Genomic DNA, 23,393 nt, shown 5'->3' on the forward strand with positions numbered 1-23,393 from the left:
CCCTTGGATTATATAAATGGCTTTTTTCTAAAAGATGCACTGCATTAAAAGTGATTATTTGTCCAAATAAGGGGATTATTCATACGTCCAGCATCATGTCGGTGTGCAAATAGATTACTGAAGTAACTGGTTTAAAAGAATTTTAACATCATACAAATATAACAATCATTCCCTAAAATATAGATCTCCAAAGACTTCATCATAGCTGTTATGTATGTTTTCTGTTTAGGTATCAACCTGCTTGTGTGAGTATTGTGCATAGACTCTTCTGTTATCCAGTCCTATGGGCAGCTATGATGAGTTACAGTACCTTGAAGTAAGTATGTGTGTATATGTGTATTGTAGGACATCTACATAAGTTAAAATATATGTAGTAACATTTGTAAAGTAATATGATGGGGGTAAATTATTAAGAATTTTAAAAGTTGGAATTTTATTTAAGGCAACTTTGAAGCTTGAAAACTACCTTTTTATTAGCTTTTGCATTTAGAGGGGAAAAAAAAAAGCTTTGCATCAAACCTGTGAAAATTTGAATGTCAACATATAGTATATGGAATTTCAACAGCTGAAATTCTGAAAATGCTGAGGAATTTATATCACAATAGGCCTGTTTGTAAGCAAGGGCAGGATTTGACTTTGCAAAACATAACTTATATTTTCACAGAATTGCAATACTTCAAAAAAAAATTGAGGCTGTGAATATTTTATCCCAGCGCTGGTTTTAATACTTACCAATCAGATAGACCACATGCAAATTACAATATCAGTATCCATTAATAACTTTTTTAAAAAATCTCATCTTTATTTAATTTTGAGAGCATTGTGGCCAGACTTAGCACAAGAAAAGGTGGTGTACCTTTCTAAAGGGGCTGCAAGGTAAATTCTGCCCTCATTTAGGCTTCAGCCCAACAGAGTATTTAAAATACTTGTTTAGCTTTGAGCATGTCAGTAGCTCCAATGACTTCCATGGGACTTCCTGTACTTAAAGTTAAGCATGTGCTTTGCTGGATCATTGTCATGCTGCAGGAGAAGAATATTAATGGACACAGACATCCCAGCTCACCATGCATAAGATTCCAGACAACTGGAAATTATTTGACTAAAGCAGATGGCATGGCCCAAGCGATCTCAGTGCAGCAACAATGGGAATACACTGGTATTTTGGAACAAAATAAACGTGAATTTTAAAACTTGTTGTAATACTGATGAGACGTGAGTCATCGTTTGTCAATCTTCCTTGGCAATGTAATGCATGACTATTACTTTAAACCACTTTTATCTTCACAGTAGGCCTTCAACTATATTTGTCATGCTTTAAGTTGCATTCCCATCTCCTGCATAGCTGACACTCACTCTCTTACTGCTTATGTAAAAACTTATTCTACCAGCAATGTTGTCTCCTTTTTCAATGAAAAATGGGAACCAAACTACTATTCTCCTGGGTACCCTTAGGAAATGGATCCAAATTTCTACAGAACAGAAATGCATTCATTTTTTTAAATTGAAACTACGGGTTGCAGGTGTTGAAATTTCTTATTTGTAACAGGTTTGCTTCTCCAATGCCTTGCATCTTGTTTAGTTGTTTATATCTGTCCAAAAATGGGCCAGATCCTAAGCTGCCCTCGACATCATCTCAACACAAATGAAGGCAAGATGCAGCAGTGTGGAAATCGCAGCTTTCATTAAAATACACATTAGGTTTCTCATCCTCAGGATTGCACAGAAATGCTTGAAAATATAAACCCTAGAAAGATTCAAAACATAAAGCCAGAAGGCAACCAAAAAGTAGCTTAAGTATCATGATTATATGACTTTTGCAGGCTTGACGCATGCATTTTGAATACTGCTCCTGCCCCACCCAACTTTGTTCCTAATGTTCCTTGGGTGTGCTTGTCACATCAGAGGGGGGTGGAGCTGGTGGAACCCCAAGCTAGAGGAATCCTCGACTGTCCTGTTAGAGCAACTTTCTGGCTTTAGGGCCACCAGATTGGTACAAAGGGGCCAGAGCAGGGGCCAAGATCTGGTCTGGTGAGAGCACAGGAGGTGAAAAATAAATGAGAAATTGGCTGTGATGTCATTTTGAGAGTTTCTTTGCAGGAAGAAGGCTCTTATGAAAATGTTAGGCTGCTGCTGTGCTCACTGAAACAAGACAAACCAGCCATTAGGAAATGTGCAGGAAAGACCTGTATACAAATAACGGACATAATTCCTACAAATCTCTCTCTGCTGTGCTCGGGGACATTAAATTATCTCCCCAAACTAACACCCTCTGTGCACAAATGACTTGTTAAAACAAATGAAGATTTACTACATTCAGATGGATGCATGCATTAAACTAGTTTATGTAGTTGAGGTCTCCTTGAGTGGGCTTCAAATGATTAAAATGCATGAAATATGCCAAGCTGAACTAATTTAAATTAGCATTTATTTTCATGGCTGCTCTGATTAATCTTGTATACAGGCCTAGATAATATATTCCCCCTAATAAAGCAATAATTAGCAAGGACATGTTTTCTCTTGGGGCTTTTACCATTGTTAATTCATGGCACTTTAATACAAGTGGTACAACTTACTGAAGTTGCTGTTCCATTCCTTACTGAAAGGAACTGCAAGGAATCATTCTGTTCAGAGGTATCAGATGAGTGTTAGTCAGATATGCTTTTTATACTGACACATACAGCAAACCTTGCAGCACAATGGTGTGGTAGCAGCAGTGCTCTGTGTTATACTGTTAAAGAGATGGATTAGGAAATAGACACTTCTCCAGGCCAGCCTTGTCCAACAGCCTAGTTTTGTACCTGATGGCATGAGGATATGGGCTACATGTCCCCAAACTACACAATAAGCACAGTACTTGTGGCCTACAGTGGGCTCAGGGCCCAGTTCTGCACGGTTCTTAGTGAGTCTTTGAGTACCAAATACTTTCAATTCTTACTGGGCTTTTAATTCTCAGAGCAAAGTCCACTTTGCAATTAGTACTGACTTCAGGGCCGACTCTAGGTTTTTCGCTGCCCCAAGCTCTGAAAGCGCAACTGCCCAAGCCAAAAAAAAAAAATAAAAAATGGCCGGAATGCTGCCCCTGGAATTGTGCTGTCCCAAGCACGTGCTTGCTTTCCTGGTGCCTAGAGCTGGTAATTACTGACCTCAGCATCCCCTTAAGTATTTCATCTTTGTGCCATGATAGAAGAAAAAAATTGCATGTCTGGAGTCAAAACTGTATGTTCCATACTCAGCTGTGTGTGTGGAGAACCATATGATCCCTGAGGTATACAATCAAGTGGTGACCACACCATAGTGTTATAGGTATATTTCTTTTCCCTTTCTTTGCATATGTACCACTTGCCAGAATAGAAGACCTGTGTCCACTAGTACAGTATATACTCAACTCAGGTATATCATTTTGTCTCAATCCTAGCTGCAGTTATATGCTGTGGCACAGTATTATCTGCAATAAAGCTTTGATATCCAACACAGAGTTGGCGAGTAAGATTTATTTGCAGGGGTGTAATAACCTTAGTCCCAGATTTGGACCTTAGCGTCCAAGATATGGGGGTTAGCATGAAAACCTCCAAGCTTAGTTACCAGCTTGGACCTGGTACTTGCTGCCACCACCCAAAAAATTAGAGTGTTTTGGGGCACTCTGGTCCCCCTGAAAAACCTTCCCTGGGGACCCCAAGACCCAAATCCCTTGAGTCTCACAACAAAGGGAAATAATTCTTTTTCCCTTCCCCCCTCCAGTTGCTCCTGGAGAGATACACAGACACAAGCTCTGTGAACCCAAACAGAGTGAATCTCCCTCTCTGTTCCCAATCCTGGAAACAAAAAGTACTTTCCTATTCCCCCAGAGGGAATGCAAAAATCAGGCTAGCAATCCAACACACAGATCTCCCCGATTCCTTCCTCCCACCAATTCCCTGGTGAGTACAGACTCAATTTCCCTGAAGTAAAGAAAAACTCCCACAGGTCTTAAAAGAAAGCTTTATATAAAAAGAAAGAAAAATAAGTACAAATGTTCTCTCTGTATTAGGATGATACAACACAGGGTCAATTGCTTAAAAGAATATTGAATAAACAGCCTTATTCAAAAAGAATACAAATCAAAGCACTCCAGCACTTATATTTATGCAAATACCAAAGAAAAGAAAACCATAGAACTTACTATCTGATCTCTTTGTCCTTACACTTAGAAACAGAAGACTAGAAGGTAGAAAGTACTTCTCCAAAGCTCAGAGAAAGCAGGCAGACGGAAAACAAAAGACCTCAGACACACAATTCCCTCCACCCAAAGTTGAAAAAATCCGGTTTCCTGATTGGTCCTCTGGTCAGGTGCTCCAGGTGAAAGAGACATTAACCCTTAGCTATCTGTTTATGACAAGGGGCATTAGGCATGGCTGCAGCTCTTTGAGCCTGTTTCCAGCCTTGTATCTGATCACAAAACAGCACAAATATGTAGTGCTCACAAATCTTTTTGCAAGCATCTGTCCGTTCTGCCGCCCCACCCCCTTCCCCAAGCCCTCCTGTTCAGAAACTGATGTCATTAAGAGACTATTCAAAGGGAAAGTTTGAGCCCCAAAAATACATGCTCAGGTGAGTGAGGGTAAAGTCAGGTGAGGGCTGGGATGTGAGGGAACACAGAGTCTCTGTGCCAAGGAAAAGAAGTGACATGGGCTCACTGTGTCATGGCTGCCTGGGTGTATTTGCATGCTGAAGCAACAGTTTAGAAGGAGCTCAGTGTCTCTGCATTGGTGCTTGATGAGCTTTGTACAGCACTGCTGCTTTTGGGCTCTGAGGAGGTGAGACAGAAGGACCAGTGCAAGCCCTTCAAGTACCACTATAGTGACAAAGAGACACAGGGCTTCCTTGCTCTGGGCCTCTCACACGGATATTGCCTCTGCATGCAAGCTTCTCCATTCCAAATAAACCCCTCCCCACCTCCCTAAAACTTGAACCCCTCATGCTCCATGCCTGACTCACTAGCTCCCTCAGTAGCTCCTGCCATACCCCTTACTGCCAGGACTGCTTCCCTGGGTCACCAGGGGCATGTACAGAACACAACTAGGGAGTTGGGAGGAGCTGGTTGAAATAGTATTTCGACAAAAGCTGAAAATGGACATAGCTGAGAGACCTGGGTGGTTTCGTCAACTTATCCTGGCCCAGCCCAGTTAGATGATGATGAAGTTAACTAGCTATGTGTCTAATTATAAGAGTTCAAAATGGCGTGTGTGTGCGCGTGTGAGAGAGAGAGAGAGAAGAATGTACCTCTGGGTTTTAGGGACTGTGGTTGTTTAGTTAGAGGAATCCAAAGAAGTGTGGTGGTGGTTATTAGGGTGGTGGGTCAGGACAAATTTCAAAGGAGAGACTTAAATGTTTATTCTGCAAAAGTTTAATAGATATGCAGCCACTTCTGGGATGGAAGGAGGCAATTGTCTGGACTACGTTGGTTAGGAGAAGGATACATTTTGAATAGGATGTTGGGCCAAACCCCTGTTCTAACAAAATGGACCATGCAGTCCTTATGATCCAGGCCAAGCTGACAAGACTCTTTGTTGTCCATGGACTTTTGCTAGCCATAGCCTAGGAGGCACATGTAAATGCAGGGACGATATTTTGTTTCTACTTAATACTTAAAAAAATGATAAATGCTGTATGGAAGCCAGGAAAACTGCACTGATTCTTAGATAACTGCACAATATGTATAATACAGTCCAAATGGCTTCTTTGGAAATGTGGAACTTATTTGCTTTCCACTACCTGCTCTATAATTCAGCGATGAGCCATGGAACATCACAGAAAGGAAAGAGTTGCAAAGGCACAGCGTGCAGCAGAGTGATAGGAGGGCATACCAGAACTGTGATCACACTGAACAGTTATAGTTCTTGCTGTGCTCAGCATGGAATGCAGTAATGCCACCAAATAATCCAAGTTCTGACTTTACTGCTGGAGACAACCCCCTTCTCTCCCCACATAACTGCTAGATGATGTGCAGCTTCTCAAAGGAATTTCTGCAGAGGCATTTGAAAAGATATACAGTGGATCTGAATGTAGAATGTACTGGACCAGAGCATAGCTACTATATTGGTATAGGTCAACTGGTTAGGTTAGGTTAGACCAGTCTTTGTCCACCCAACTCCTCCCTCCTATTTCTTTGGTTTTTCATTCTGTGGATTCCCCTCCCCACAATATCCTTTCTTCACCTCATTCTTTCCCCTGGACTCTATTCCCCTTCCCCAAGGTGTGTCTTCCCCTACATTTTCTTTCTTCCTCCAAGGGTACGTCTACACTACAGGATAATTTCGAATTAACTTAAACTGGTTTTATTAAACAGATATTATAAAGTCGATTGCATGCGTCCACACTACGCACATTAATTCGGAGGTGTGCGTCCATGGTCTGAGGCTAGCATCGATTTCCGGAGCGTTGCACTGTGGGTAGCTATCACTATAACTATCCGGCCAATAACTTCGATTTGCGGCCACACTAACCCTAAATCAATATGTTAATATCGATTTTAGCGTTACTCCTCTCGTTGGGGAGGAGTACAGAAATTGTTTATAAGAGCCCTTTAAATCAATTTAAAGTACATTGTAATGTGGACGGGTACAGCATTAAATCGATTTAACGCTGTTAAAATCGGTTTAACAGCGTAGTGTGGACCAGGCCTAAGGCTCTGCCCTCTGAGCTACTCTCCTCCCATACTAACGCTAATCCCCACCCTGTGTTCACAGAAGACCTGCAGGGTAGGAGAAGGAAGTAGCTTTAAAAGACTAAAAATTCCTTTGGAGAAGCCTGTGTGTTCACTTCCCTTTCTTGTGCATTCAGGGCCAATTAGCAGCTTCAGCAGCGACCCAGCTTCTGGAAAGGAGGGCATGAAAGCTGAGGTAATTGTTGGTCCCAGTTAATTTTTAGCCACCTGCCACTGCTCTTGTAGGGAATAATGTGACAGCCACTTGCACGTCTCACTGAGGGTGTCTGATATTCATTTTTTTAATTAATTGTTTTAATGTGTTGGGCCTTGGGCTCAAGCTGCTCATTAATTCACTTGTTGCTTTTTTTTTTAATGGCGCCTCTCGCCCTGGCTCCCATCACTTTCTCCCAACGGAAAGACATCTCACATTTTGTCCATGATTTATTATGAATTATTTACTGGTATTAGTCCTCCTCCAGATGGAACAAAAAAGCTTTTTTCTTCTCAAAGAATGGCAGTTTATCGCCATTCAGAGAGGACATCTTATCTGCCATTGAGGCAACATTTTTTGCATTGACTGCAAAGAATCTAGCCGTCAGCAAGTAAGGAATTTATTTTAGCTAGAACATGTAATTGCTGCAGAGCTTATATAATGTAATTATTTTACCACTTTTTTATCTCCTGATTTTATTTCCTCTTTTTATTGCACATATATGTATGGAAAGAGCCATGGCAGGAGCCTGCACTAAATAAAAACAATCTGATAATGTGTTCTTTCTTTATTACAATACATCTGTAAAACAGAAAGTACTGCCAGGGGAAAAAAATCTTTAGTTTTCTATGTTTCAGTGCAAAAATATTCTTATTGTCTTAATCTTCCTCTTTTCCCAGACTTGCAGTGAAGAGAAATTTCATTTTAAAAAGAAATTACTGTAAAGTGAATGCTCTGATACACAAACTAATAAATGGTAAGAACATTTGGAGCCATATCAACTCTAGTGTAAATGGCTGAAACTTCCCTGCAGTCAAAAGTGTTTAGACTGTCGAACTTCCCTGCAGTCAAAGGAGGTAAGACTGTCAAACCATCTTTATCTCTCAGTCCCATTATAAGTAGGTAGATGACACAAGGTGGGTCTCCAGTAGTAGATGTTGCTCCCATACGAGCTCTGTAATACACCACTGAGAAAAGATGAATGTTGCTAATACATACAGTATATCCTCATTATCTAGCAAGGGGCCTTTCTAGGGTATATTTGCTTTGCCAGAAAACCACTCTCAACTTCAATTACTCACTTTACTTCCCTCCCATGCTTCCAGTGAAACGTATTTTTGGAGAAAAATCAGTGGTTGCATCCATGGTAACAAATGCAACATTTGCGGGAATACTCCACAGGACCTGTGTGCACACAAGCAGTACTTCACGGCTGCTGGGAAATTTTTTAATTCAAAATGTATTTAATAATATTTTAACCACCAATCAAACATGGTTCAAGACAAAACACTTCCCTTTTGTCTAAAAGAACCCTTTTGCTTGCCCTAAAACAATTCAATTTTCTGACTTGTCAATTTGCCAACAATTTAAAAAAAAATCAGTTTGAGCCAAAATTCTCTCTCTCTCTTTTTGGAATGGCCATCAAACCAAAACAATTCATTATTTGCCCAGCTCTACTTATTCCATAATCAACTCCAGGGTTTCTTGCCTTTTCCTCTAAACCCACTAGTGTCAGCCACTGTGACATTTTGGGGATCACCCAGCCCCCAAGGCATTCTGTCACTGGCTTCCCTGTAGCCTTGAGGTGCTTTAACTCTGTGTTGCTATGGCTCAGATCCCTGATACTAGTATGCTGCCCACAAGCACCAAGTTTCACGCTGGCTTCCACCACCCTAGTTACTCCTTGCAGGGTGACACCAGCAGTATTCCAGCCCACAATCTCCTCAGATCCAGAGTTCCTAACTACTGAATTGTCTCTTTTGATTTGTAACACTGAAGGCATGAAACAGCCCCCGCTTATTAGCTCACTTCAGTACATGCACATTTCACATATTTTTTATAGAAAGGCTTTTGGAAGGGGATTCAGTGTTTCTTTTTCTTGTGTTACGTGTCAATGTTGGGTGAGGGTAATTTTTTCTTTGCTTATTTTGTGGAGAATATTGCTGATTTCTTCTGCTTTTGACATGTAGTATGTGTGTTTTTCTTTGCTAATGGCAACAGTGGGTTTATCTTGCTTGGTTTTCTTAATTGCTTTTTTGAGTGGTGAAACAGTGTTTTTGGGAGTGTTTACCTGCTTGGGGTAAAAATAAGTAAGTTTATGTCATAGAAAAGCCACAGATTCAAAGATGAACTAGTAAGTGGAGATCAAACACATACAAGTTACACAGACAATAAACATAAAAGTGCAACTTCACGCTTTGCGCTTCCATATTAGATAAATTCCCTTTTCTAATACAAGTCACCTTTTGCCTTTAAACAGTTTCTCAGCAAGCCCCCTACCCTGAGCAAGAATCCAGCATTTCACAGATAGCTTCCCGCTTAGAGGCTGCCCCCCTAGTTTCTGGACGAAAAAACTGTTTCAAGCCTTTTAAAAAGGCTCCCTCCTCCCTTTCTTCCCTAGCATAGTGACGCATGGTTATTCAGAGATGGGGAAATTCCCTCTGGACTTGATAGCTGAACTTGATGGCTCGGTGTCTTCCTATTAACTTTAATGGTACACCATTGCCTTTTCGTGGGTTGGGCAAGGGTTGGGTACTTGTTGAAGCTGGTTTCCTGTAAACACCTGCCTTGGGAGGTGCCCCTCCCTGCTGTGAGGTGTAGCTGAAGTTGTAGAAGTTAGGAGCAGTTTTCTACGGATTCATAATCACAGTCTATAACATGTACCTCAGAATGACCATCAAGTTCAGAACATCACAAGCTTTCATAAAAGGCCTTACTCGAGATACTTGTGTAGTACAATAATAAAGTATGCAATCAGTTGGTTCAACTGCACAATTTGGGGGCATGGGTAAATCTGTTCTCCCCCTGTGCTGTGTGGACCTGATTGTCACAGCCACGATCAGACAGCAAACTTGACTAGTTGAATTATTGGTCTGAACTCCGATGGAAATTTCCATATGAATCATGGTTCATAAAAATAGAATTATTCTGTATTTAACAGCTAATTACTTCGAGTCGTGGGCTAAATCCTGTCCTTAGGCTCACCAGGGTAAATTCTGAGTAATCCTGCTAGAGCAAATTGATTTACTACAAATTTCCATTAGTGGAGGTAAGGGCAGAATTTGGCTCAATAATAACTCTAATTTATTAGTTGAGAACAACAAGTAGCAAAGTGGAGTGCCTTTGGCTTTGTAATATATGGGTCAAAACTGGTCATCACATGTGCATGCAGCTTCATGGATATAATTTGGTCCTTAGCTTTAAAGAAAATCATCAAACTCATCACTCTGAGTTGTATATGAAGTGAATACAAATGCCTTAAATCACTTAGTATGATATTTGCAAGACAAAAAACTTTAGATGATAAATGTTGATCTCATCCTGGCACTGTTATCTGACCAATTGCTATAATTAACATTGAGTTACAGGATTGTTACACAGTTGCATTTAGTGACAAAGCTAAATAAAGCTAATTAGGCAAAGTAAGACCTGGGGTACAGATGTATTATCCTGAGGTTGGTTTGAGAGGCATTGTGCTTCAGGAACATTCCTTTGAAGCACAGTTCTTCCCAGAGTTCCTGTGTTGCATGGTGGTGGTAATTTGTATAGCATTCCTTTTATGAAATGCAACATTCTCTACACCCAGTATTTGCTTCCTGGTATGATATCGTAACATGTGTTGCACCAAATCATCCAAGAGTGTAGCAGAGGTTTGGTATCAGATAACCTCATAGGATTAATCTCTAAATGGTAATCAACTTTTGGTCAGTAGCAGTCTGGACTAGACTTAAATAAGAGGAAATCTTATGTGGCCCATTACCAATCCCCCGGGGCACCCAATTTATCCTAAAGGTGATATTTCAATGTAAAAAATGTTAATATAGATTTTGTTAATGAGGCTGAATAAAGGCAGAGAAAAGAGCATTTGAGTCGTGTTCATCCTTTGTTCAAGTTCTAATAAAATGAATACTAAGGTAGAAATGCTTTTCATCAATTTGGTTTCCTTGATCTCTAAGGGAAAAATGGCTTGATAGTCAAAGATTTACCAAGCTGCAGAGATTACACAGGCTAAATTTCAACCACAGATGGTATGCAAACACAGACATCTGTTTTTCTGTAAATGTAAAAGACATGGATCAATACACTGATAGCTACGATGGTGTTCAGGTTATTTAATGTGAAATACCGGGTGATATTTTCTCATAACTGTTCAATAACTTCATAGTAATAATGCTAGCCATATGGACTTTAATGCAACATATAACTGGGATGCATTTTTCACATCACCAATGGGCTAACTACTAATCAGGAACTGTGATGGTTTGAGTATTCAAAACATGTACTATTTTCTTCTCAATTAATCTATTTTTGATAGAAACGAAAATGACCCTCCAAACCCCCTACACCTAACCCACAATCAAATACTGAAAATGTGTACCACATTAATTGCTATTTATCATTTATCTAACTTCCAAAGTGTGCTCAGATTCTTTAAGAACACAGAAATGTCATGATCCCTGACTCAAAGAGTTTACAATCTAAGGATTTACATTCTACTGTCCTTCCTTACTTTGAACACCTTGGGGATAATGTAAACAAGCGTGGCTGTCTCTGGACCTAAATAAAGAAGGGTTACAAACAGAGTTAATGACAAACTTAGGAGGGGGAAGTTAGAGGCCAGGGAGAATAATAATAAAAAGTAAGAATGTGTTGTACATACCATGTTATAAATAATAAGAGAGACACTAATCTCCTAGAACTGGAAAGGACTTTGAAAGGTCATTGAGTCCAGCTCCCTGCCTTCACTAGCAAGACCAAGTACTGATTTTTGCCCCAGGTCCCTAAATGGCCCCCTCAGGGACTGAACTCACAACCCTGCATTTAGCAGGCTAATGCTCAAACCACTGAGCTATCCTTCCCCCAAGTGCTGGTCTCTGACTCCTCAATGTGTATACAAAGTTAAAAAAAAGAAGTTTGGCTCTAAAATATTTCCAACCAGCACATGAATATTGATAAAATTTCCTTTACAGTAATTTTTGTCTGGTTAATTTGTAATCCCTTGATATCTGTCATTTTTAGCCCCTATTCTTCCCTGTGAATAATAACCAAAGCTTTACATCTTGTCAGAGAAAGAGTTGTCGAGTTGTCTTCCATCACACGCGCAGCACTCTCCATCACCTTCACTGACCTCCTATCTATATTAGAATTCAGACCAAAACTACCGTTCTTGGGCCCAGACATCCCACCCCCTTGTGCAAAGCACACAAAGGAATGAAAAGGTATAAATTGATATGAAACAAAGGGTAACTCATACCAAATCAGCAGCCCTGGCATGCTATCCCTGCACGATGCAATGCCAACAGTACAGCATGTCCGCAGCACTCAATTCTTGTGCTGCTTCAAGAGAGTGAGCAAGTAAAAATTAGTGCTGGAAGAGACATTTTTTGACAAAGTGTCATTTTGTCAAAGCTGAAATACTTGAGAAAAACTTACTCATAATCTATAGCCTGCTGATCACTGGTTTGCACTAGCCTGAGAGAGACCCAGGTTCAAGTCCTTGATTCACAGCAGAGTTTGCCATGCCAGATCACTCTGGCTATGTCTACACTACAGCATAAAATCGAAATTACTAAAACCGATATTATAAAATCGATTTTATGCATCCACACTAGGGCACGTTAATTCGGTGGTGTACGTCCATGGTCCTAGGCTACCATCGATTTCCGGAGCGGTGCACTCTGGGTAGCTACATTAAAGGAATGAGACCAATAACTTCGATTGCCGTCCACACTAACCCTAAATCGATATAGTAATATCGATTTTAGGGTTACTCCTCTCGTTGGGGAGGAGTACAGAAATCGATTTTAAGAGCCCTTAAAATTGATTTAAAGTGCCTCGTAGTGTGGATGGGTACAGAGTTAAATCGATTTAACGCTGTTTAAATCGATTTAACTGTGTAGTGTGGACCAGGCCTCAGAGTCAAGGGACTTGAAGCAAGATCTCCCACAGCCCAGCCAGTGCTCTACCCACCAAGCTATAGAGCATAAGAGTTGCTGTCTGTGGTATGAAGTAACCAGCAAGCCCTGGACTCAAAACACCTTCCTGACCAGAAAACCTCATGTTTCAATCTGAAAACAGACATTTCAACACAATTCTATTTTTCATGAAAACATTCAAAAGGTTTTGGTTTTGCGCTAGTGCAGAACAAAAATTTTGAAAGCTGCCACAAACCAGAATTGTTGTCCTCCAGACGGCTCTGATAAAATATTAGTATAGCCTTAAAGGAAAAGCTTAAGAAAGTCAGTACGCTGGTATGACTCTTAAAACTAACAAATAATTAGAACCGTCAAACCATTAAAAAATTAATTATGATTAATCACAGTTTTAATCGCACTGGTAACCAATAATAGAATACCAATTTACATGTGTTCTAAATATTTCAGATGTTTTTCTACATTTTCATACATACTGATTTCAATTACAACGCATAATACAAAGTGTAGAGTGCTCGCTTTATATTATTTTTTATTACAAATATTTGCACTGTAAACAAGATAAACAAATAGTGCAATCTACAAGTCAAAGCATTAAGGGGCATACGAAAGTTTAGCACATCTGGCATGTAAATACCTTGCAACACCAGCTACAACAGTGTCATGCAAATGCCTGTTCTCACTTTCAGATGACATTGTAAATATGAAGTGGGCAGCATTATCTCCTCTGAATGTAAACATACTTCTTTGTCTTAGTGATTGGCTGAACAAGAACTGAGTGAAATTGTAGGATCTAAAGTTTTACATCGTTTTGTTTTTGCGTGCAGTTATGTAAAAAAATAATTCTATATTTGTAAGTTGCACACTGACGATAAAAAGATTGCACTACAGTACTTGTCTGAGGTGAATTGAAAAATACTATTTCTTTTGTTTAGATTTTATACAATGCAAATATTTGTAATAAAAATAATATAAAGTGAGCACTGTACACTTTGTATTCTGTGATGTAACTGAAATCAATAGATTTGAAAATATAGAAAAACATCCAAAATATTTATAATAAATTTAAATTGGTATTCTTTTATTATTTAACAGTATGATTAAAACTGCAATTAATTGCAATTAATTTTTTAAATTGAATTAATTTGTTTCAGGATAATCACTTGAGTTAACTGTGATTAATTGACAGCCCTAAAAATAATACTGTAAATAGAAAAAGGGATGTTAGTGTCCCAGACACTACACATAGTTTTTATCTTACTGTGAAGAAAGTTAAAACTGCAGCACTATTGCAACCCTTCCTCCCCCAAAATATTCACAGTGGGATTTGATTTTAGTGCTCTGCATTTAGAGCGATTGTTAGGTATAATTTCATGAGATGGGTTGTCCAAATAGATTTCTGACAGAATTCCATTGCTGATAACACCATCATTAGACCAGAGCCTCTGCACTGCAGAAACATGCACATAACATACAAAAACAAAAAAAAAAAAACACAGTAGAATTTGCTAACCCACACTCTATAATTTGTACAAAAATGCAGTTTCTTTCCATTACTTTGCAAATGCCTATTATCAAATACAGTTACATTGAGGTCACATACTGCCCAGAATTCATTCATTTTACAAATTCTGCTGTAGTAGTGTATCCTGGAACATTATCCGGTAATTAATAACAACATACAGTTTAAGTATTTGAATATATGAACCATATTTTGTGATTCATCACCTTTGCTTTTCTACTGTTTGCTCCTACCGGGCCTGATCCAAAACACACTGACATCATTGAAAGACTTCCATTGAATTCTCTGGGCTTTGGATCAGGCCTTTTGCCAATTTCAATAGTTCAGCAGTGGGTCTTTTGGTCATTAATAAGTTAATAAGATTTAAATGTACAGCATTCCAAACAACACACATTAAATTCTAACCTCTCCCATCCCACAAAACTTGTAAACACTCCCAAAAACACTGTTTCACCACTCAAAAAAGCAATTAAGAAAACCAAGCAAGATAAACCCACTGTTGCCATTAGCAAAGAAAAACACACATACCACATGTCAAAAGCAGAAAGAGTCTGAAGAAATCATCAGCAATATTCTCCACAAAATAAGCAAAGAAAAAATTACCCTCACCCAACATTGACACATAACACAAGAAAAAGAATCACTGAATCCCCTTCCAAAAGCCTTACTATAAAAAATACACATCAGCATCAACATTTTCAATCCCCTCGGTACCCCACTCTGACCCTGGATTGAGGCATAGGCACTTTGGCCCCAGCTCCTGGAGCCCTGCGATTACGTGAGAAACTTGTCTTTCAGTTAAAAAAAAAGAAGTTTCTAGTCTTCTTTGTTGTGAAGAAAAATTTGAAAATGCACCCGCAGTGCAGCTGATGCAGAGACATTAGTCTGAGTTTGCAGAGACCCTGAAATTACGCTCTGAGAGGGGTGAACCTCACAATGCATCTCAAGGAGGTGTTAACAACACCAGTCCAGCAAATCACTATAGGGGTGGCAGGAGCAGAAGAGTGCAGTATGTCCAACCAACTCACTCCAGCAGATGCACCTCCATTACTGAGCTAAGTACTGTGGGGAACCCCCATGCTGCCACCCTACATCTTCAGATGAGAGAGATGATCTTGGTTGCTACAAAAGAGGTGCCATAGCATTGGGTTGATTTCTAATGGTGTGGTGTGCTTAGTGCCCTGGATAGGCTTAATCTGACCCTAGACCTTCTCTCTGCCTCCCATCATAAGCTCTGAGGGGCCTTCCTCCTTCACCACTGCCCCTCACGATCCTGCTAAGCCCATTTTCCTTCTTTACTGCCCCTCATCCAAATCCTGAACAGCCTTTCTTCTGTCTCTTGCTTCTGATCCTTGAGGACGCTTCTTCCTCCTCTTCTCCTGCCCCATGCTAACACAGGATCACCTAGCGAGGGGTCATGGCTACTTACATTACTAGATGCCAACCCACGCTGAATCAGAATTCCCAGTTTTCACATGGAAAATGTTGGTAATAGTTTTGATAAAAAAATGGGATAAATGTGAAAAATGCCAAGGCTAGCAAAATTTTTAGAGAAAGTTAAGGGTTTTGTGTGAAAAGTTTGGTTTTAAAAAGGGCCATTTTTCAACCATAACTTTTTTTTTATTTGACCTGTTTTAGCTGTAACTAACACATGCAGATCAGCCATGTGCAGTCTGGACTGGCTGTTGCCTGCTGCTCCCCTTCTCCATCTGATCAGAAAGGGATGACTCTGAAATATGCGCTAGTAATAGGTTGGTCTCTAACCACCTTATCTGGACTGAAAGAAGAAAATACAATTTTCAATTGTTTGAATATATAAAGCATATTTTGGATAAAAGGTAAAAGTAATGTTATTTTTGTTCCTACAGAGCCTGATCCAAAACCCACTGAAGTCAACTGAAAGACTTAATTGATTTCACGGGGCTTAATCACAGCTTCTCTTCTCTTTAAATCATTAGTAAAAAAAATGTTCTGAAACATCTGAAGGGAGGAATTTTGTTTTCTATCATTTGGCAAAGACTCCTTTCATCCAGGTGTCCTAAGCTTCTACTGCCAGAAGCTGGGAGTGGATGACAGGGGATGGATCACTTGATAATTGCCCACTCCTGTTTATTCCCTCTGAATCACCTGGCATTGGCTGCTGTCTGAAGACAGCATACTGGAAGAGATGGACCATTAGTCTGATCCAGTACGGCCATTCTTATGTTGTAATTTCAAATTCATGGTACTAGGCAAATCATTTACCGTCAAGATACAAGGCATTTCTTGAAAGAACACATCACCAAGGGTACTTCAGTCTTAATTTATGAGAAATTCAGTTAAGGCTCCAATCCTGAGAAGTGTGCAGTGCCTTCAGTTCCCATTGACTTTACTGGGTGTTGTGGGCACTAAGCTCCTCTCAGCACCTTGTAGGATTGAGCTCTGAGGTAAATATTCCGTCTTTCCAGACATCCGTGTAGTGTCAAGGATGGTTGACTACTTTTGTATTATATCTTTCTAACACTGGACATGCTAAAGTCTTAGCCTCAGATCCTCAAAGGTATTTAGGCAGCTACCTCCCATTGAAATCAGTGGAAGCTAGATGCCTAAAGAGCTTTGAAGAACTGACCCTTAGACCACAATCCTCCTCCCATGCATGTCCATGACAAATCTCCCACTGACTTGAATGGGACCAGGACAGCACCCACAGATTGCTTTGGTAACTGAATTCACTGTGTTACTAATAGCACACTGTATCTATGTGCCACTCAATAGCGAGAAGTCACATTTGTTGTTGCCTAACGTTTGCTGACTAAAATATTAATTTAAGAAGAAAATTATAATTCACCTTCATGTCTTTTCAAAAGCATTACAGCACCCTATTCATTTTGGAATTAATATTCATATGGAATCCATACAGAAAATAGCTAATATAGCACCACAATAGTCAAGAAATCAATGGAGGGTGATAAAACCTGAGTTCTATTGTATCACTGAGAAACACAGCAGAGGAGCTGCTTGATCATCACTGACAGAAACAACTCAGAGTTGGCTACACAGGACTTGACTGGACAGGATGCAGGTACAGAATGGTGTACATATACATTCAAGTTAAAAACTGATCAGAAAGTCAGGGTGTGTTGGAGAATCTGATCCTGCATCAATGAGAATGCTGCCGAGTAGCTGCCAAGTCACTCCTTCGTAGTGGCAAAAATTTGGTCAAGGAAACGAGCAAACAGATAATCAAAGCACCTAATTTGCATACTGAGATTCACATTTAAGCCTATGTCTGCCATTCTTCGACTTGTCCTCTTTTAACCCATTGCTCAGGAGAGTAAGGGACCAGATGCAGAAGTGGCTTGAGTAGTAACATGGAGGATTATAGTTAGCCCTGAACATTATGCAAGGACTTGCACAATCAAGGCCCAAAACTCATAATTTTAAAACCCCTTTGCTTAACCTTATCAAACTTCCTGAAACGATAATGTACCCAGGGATTAGATGTGGTGTGCAAAATTTCAGAAAGAACTTTTCTTTTTGGAGGAGCTAGGGGGTAGATGTTTGAATACTTCTAATGGAGCTTTCAGCTTAACTGTGAGGCAACTCCATGTGCTTTCGACCACATTTCCAAAGGAGCCAGATTTACTGGGAGTTATTGAAGCTCAACACCTCTGAAGATCAACTCATCAATGTTCTTGTTGGGCCTGATCCTCCAAGGTACACCTATTCCTTAAAGATATTTAGGTGCCTAACTCCCATTGAAATAATAGAATATTCTGATGCAGATCTCCCTCAATCTCTCCACTTGAAGTTGTTCCATTTTAATTAAATATTAATTGCGTCCCAGATAGTTAGAATGACTCTGCTGTTTAGTGGTTAAAGCATCAAACTGCAAAGTGGCAGATCCCTATTTAAATCCCTTTTACATATCAGGCAGAGGGGGGACTTAAACCAGGAGTTTCTCTTATTCCACCTGCATACCCTAACCACTGGGCTAAAGGTTATAAGGGAGACCTCATCCCGTTCATCCCTTGCTGTATTGTGTGAACTCATCTGAGGAGTCCAAACTGGTAGGCAGCTTTTGAGCATGCCCATTGCATCAAATCCCCCTCCCCCACCGCCCCAAACTTAAGCAGCCAAACATATCTTCCTCTGGCTTGTGAATCACTCTGGGGCTTAGGCAGGAGGTAGGTAGCCAGATACCTAGAATGAGGCAGCAGTGCACATGTCCACAGGCAGGAACACAGGCACATAAGGAACTTTTACTGCAAAAACATAGGTGCTGAGTGACTGTAGCCACTTATAAGGTTATGTGGCAGCTAAGCAGGAGTTTGGTGGATCTCACTGGTGCCTAAAACTGGGACTTATGTACCTAAGTACCTTTATGGATCCCACCCTTAATCTCTTTGTGCCTCATATCCCCATTTGTAAAATGAAAGTAATAAAACTTCCTTTCTCTCACTCTTTGTCTTGTCTATTTAGATTGTAAGCTCTTTGGGGCAGAGACTGTTCCTTAAAATGAGTATGCATCATGTCTAGGACACCGAGGCTTCTTGGTGATGTTGTAATACAAATAATAATAAAAGCAAAGATTGTGAAAATGGTTCTATCAGTTATTGGATATTTAACAGGGTCAGCTGGAATAACTAAACAACCTCAAACCAATACTTATTTACAAGCATCCTTACTCTGTTATATTATGCATCTGATTTTCCCCAGTGGAAAACATTCAATACATGTATCAAACAAGTATGGTCATCAAGCCATTTAGAAGTATTTGTACAGCTGGAAAGTTGCCAGGAAACGGCATGTTTTGCTGATTGGATAAAATCACGAAGTGGTATACAATCTTTCCAGCTATTTCAATTTAAAATCCAGTCCCTAAAGGGTAATTTGAAACAGCAGCTCCCTAGCCTGGGATAGGACTACTCCAGTTGGAGCCACTGATGTATATTATTGAATCTCCATTTCCCTTAACCCTGTCAGCCAAGTTGGCTTATTAATTGGTGTGCCATAAATTCACTAGCATGATACTACTGCTCTTAAATATATACTGTGGGTGAGACAAATTTCTACTCTCATCAATATCTCAAATCCTGTACTTTTGCGGTTAAAATTTTCAGTATTGGGAACATGTCCACCGTGAAGTTGCTGTGGTTGCTGCTGTAATGCAAGCAGTTGATGTGGGACTGTCTCCATTCTGCCCTTTCAATTACAATATGGCATTCATCACTAACAACTAGTTTCCATGCTATTCCTGCTAATTGTGCCCTGCTGCACCAATCTCTCAAATTAGTCCCAGGTTGAATCAGACATTAAAAAGTTCCCTTCTGCTTGTATTCCCTGGAAAATACAAATGTATTTTAAAACAACAAGATTAAACTAGTGAAAAACAACAATTTAAGAAAATAACTACTAATCTGGTTTTGCCTTTGGTAAGGATAACAAGTCTTGTGGATAAGGGAGAAGCGGTGGATGTGGTATACCTAGACTTTAGTAAGGCATTTGATATGGTCTTGCATGATATTCTTATCAATAAACTAGGCAAATACAACTTAGATGGGGCTACTATAAGGTGGCTGCATAACTGGCTGGATAACCATATTCAGAGAGTAGTTATTAATGGTCCCCAATCCTGCTGGAAAGGTATAACAAGGGGGGGTTCTACAGGGGTCTGTTTTGGGACTGGCTCTGTTCAATATCTTCATCAATGACTTAGATATTGGCATAGAAAGTACGCTTATTAAGTTTGCAGATGATACCAAGCTGGGAGGGATTGTAACAGCTTTGGAGGATAGGGTCATAATTCAAAATGATCTCGACAAGTTGGAGAAATGGTCTGAGGTAAACAGGATGAAGTTTAACAAAGACAAATGCAAAGTGCTCCACTTAGGAAGGAACAATCAGTTTCACACATACAGAATGGGAAGAGACTGTCTAGGAAGGAGTACGGCAGAAAGGGATCTAGGGGTTATAGTGGACCACAAGCTAAATATGAGTCAATACTGTGATGCTGTTGCAAAAAAAGCAAATGTGGGTCTGGGATGCATTAACAGGTGTGTTGTGAGCAAGACACGAGAAGTCACCCTTCTGCTCTACTCTGCGCTGGTTAGGCCTCAACTGGAGCATTGTGGCCAGTTCTGGGCACCGCATTTCAAGAAAGATGTGAAGAAATTGAAGGAAGGCTGAAAGAATTGGGTTTGTTTAGTTTGGAAAAGAGAAGACTGAAAGGGGACATGATAGCAGTTTTCAGGTATCTAAAAGGGTGTCATCAGGAGGAGGGAAAAAACTTGTTCACCTTAGCCTCTAAGGATAGAAGAAGCAATGGGCTTAAACTGCAGCAAGGGTTGGACATCAGGAAAGAGTTCATAACTGTCAGCGTGGTTAAACACTGGAATAAATTGCCTAGGGAGGTTGTGGAATCTCCATCTCTGGAGATATTTAAGAGTAGGTTAGATAAATGTCTATCTGGGATGGTCTAGACAGTATTTGGTCCTGCCATGAGGGTAGGGGACTGAACTCAATGACCACTCGAGGTCCCTTCAAGCCCTAGAATCTATGAATCTATAACGCATCATATTATTTTTAGGTCTTTAAAACACTAACCATTTATAACTTCAGGACCACTCAGGATAACAACATATCACCTTGCTTTAATATATAGAATTATTTCTATTTCCTCTTCTCATCACATCATGAAAACCTTTACAAATTACATTAAAATTAATGCAAGAAAGATGTTGTTTCTCACGAGAATATGTATTCTAAATGAAACCCCAATTTCCTAAGCAATTCCATCTGTTGCAATCATTGCTTTCAATAGATGGTGCTGTTTTCTCAGAGAAAGTGATTGTAATCTGATTTCTCCCAAATGTTAGACATAAGAACATAAGAACAGCTGTACCAGTTCAGACCAAAGGTCCATCTAGCCCAGTATCTGTCTACCGACAGTGGCCAATGCCAGGTGCCCCAGAGGGAGTGAACCTAACAGGCAATGATCAAGTGATCTCTCTCCTGCCATCCATCTCCATCCTCTGATGAAGAGGCTAGGGACACCATTCTTTCATTCTTCTCTTACTTGCCTTGTATTAAGAAATCTGATTTGTAAGTTTAGAGGACTCAGTCATGAAACAACTGCAACTTATTTAAAAAAAACCCTTTAAATCTTAAATTGCTCCTTCAAATAACAGTTGTCCCACTAGTAAATATATTTATCTGGAATTGGGATTATCTGTGGGAAAGCTAAGAAAGATTGCAACAACATCGAAAAAGCAGTAATCAGTTTTAATGGGTCCGATCCTTTCCTTAGTAGAGGTCAGTGGAAATTTTGCCATTAATTTCAAGGGGAAGACTACAGAGCCCCTGGAAGAAAGGGGGGGAGAGAGAGAGAGAGAGAGAGTGTGTGTGTGTAAAAGGTTAGGTGTTATAATATTCACGTGTGTAGTGTTACAGAATCATAGTTTTAATCCTTCTGTCTCCATAGCTAGTGTGCTAGAGTTCCGTGTGAAAGCACAGCACAAATGTTCTGAGCAAATGCATTTATCTCCACTTATTTGTGAGCATTTGTTCTGGACTCTCAGGTAGTCATTACCAGACTATAAATCACAGCCATGAAGATTATAAATTGCCACCTAAACAAGCAGACGTCACTTTTGCCTCTGTGGCGCGTTGTGTTAATTTCTTTCTCTCTATTTTTTTATTATTCGTTTAGTCAGCTCACCTCTGAGCCGTGCTGAAATTTCCTTCATGAGGCAGAAAGGTCCGTTGCCTTCCTCTGAGCTGATCTTTGTGAAATATTTTTCTCTCGCTATCAGACCTGGAGTACAACTTTTCCCCAGAACCTCTTCAGCTTACCCCCTAGCAGAGGCGTCACGTTTCCCATAGGGTATTTTAGCAATACATTAATATCGTCTGCGATTAGCCACAAAGCAGAAAGAGGAAAACAGAGAGGTCTGTCTAAAGGATCTTTCCCCGCCACGTCCCGTGTCCCTGAAGCAGGAAGAGGCAACTTGCAAGAATCTCAGCCCCTTTCCAGGTGGCCAGCACAACCGGGGCGGGAGAGACAGAGCCTGGTGTGGAAAGTATCTCCAAGCAGGACCCTACTTTCAGCCGAGCCAATTCAAGAGTGATTCCCCCACCCCCTTCCAGGCAGCCTCATCAAGGCAAAGACATCATGTCCCCCTCTCTCCGCACCCCGGTGTCAAGCAATCGCACTGTCTGGCGCCATGTAGCTGCTCTCGGGTTGCGAGCGGTGCCCAGGAAAGTGACTAATAAGAAAAAAAGTGGTTGGCGCTTTATAGCCTCCCTGGTCTCCCTCCCTCCGGCCCCCAGCCTCCGTGCGCGAACACAGCTCCGTCTGCCCCCTGCCCAGCCCCTTACCTGATGATGACATACATGACCAAGAAGTTTCCGAAGAGCCCCACCACGCACACGACGGAGTAGAGAGCCATGATGGTGATGGCTGTGATCATGGAGGGGCTGACCCCGCTCGCCGGGCACGGGCTGCCGCTGCCTCCCCCCTGGCTGCTGTTGGTGCCGCTGCAGGGGTCGGACTGGTTCCAGCCGGGCTCCTCCGGGTGCCCGGACAGGTTGCCCCAGACGCCCGGCGGCAGGGGAGGGCAGGCGGCGGAGGGAGGCGCGAAGGGGCCGCAGGCGCTGGAGTTGGCGGGGAAGGAGCTGTCCATGGTGCTGGGCGGAGGAGCGCGCAGGACGCGCTCCGGAGCAGCAGGTAAATAGCGAGGCGGGCAACGGGCGGGCTCAGCGGCGTCCCTCGCAGGCCGCCTCCAGGGGGAGAGGGAGCGACGCCAGCCTGCAGCCAGCGAGGCGCACCGGGCGGCGGGGAGAGGCGAACTGACACATGCACCCTGCGCCTCGCAGCGCCTCACACGCGATTGTCCTCGGCTGGAAGCTGCCACCTCAGCCCCCGCGCGGAGCACCCGGGAGCCGCAGGGGAGGGGCGCCGGGGAGCAGGCTGCTGGTTGCGGAGGGAGCGAGAGCGGGATCTTGCGCAAAAGAAACGCCAAAGCTTCGCTCGCTCGCCTGCCCGCCAGATGCGCGCGCCCG

At 41.2% G+C, this 23,393-nt stretch overlaps 1 protein-coding gene across 2 annotated transcripts in view; it reads right to left on the minus strand.

The window, feature by feature from the left end:
• OPRM1 (opioid receptor mu 1) overlaps positions 1-23,077 on the minus strand; it is a 38,139-nt gene extending 15,062 nt beyond the window's left edge. Inside the window, exon 1 of one of the 2 annotated variants that reach the window (XM_050949790.1) lies at positions 22,725-23,077. In XM_050949790.1, the coding sequence (XP_050805747.1) occupies positions 22,725-23,014 (290 nt within the window). In that variant the 5' untranslated portion in view covers positions 23,015-23,077. Of the gene's footprint in view, positions 1-22,709 lie in introns of both variants that reach the window. The other variant, XM_050949789.1, reaches the window with a different exon arrangement.
• Between the last annotated feature and the right edge of the window lie 316 nt (positions 23,078-23,393).

The sequence above is a fragment of the Gopherus flavomarginatus genome, chromosome 4 (assembly GCF_025201925.1).
Source record: "Gopherus flavomarginatus isolate rGopFla2 chromosome 4, rGopFla2.mat.asm, whole genome shotgun sequence".
Classification (NCBI taxonomy): domain Eukaryota; kingdom Metazoa; phylum Chordata; order Testudines; family Testudinidae; genus Gopherus; species Gopherus flavomarginatus.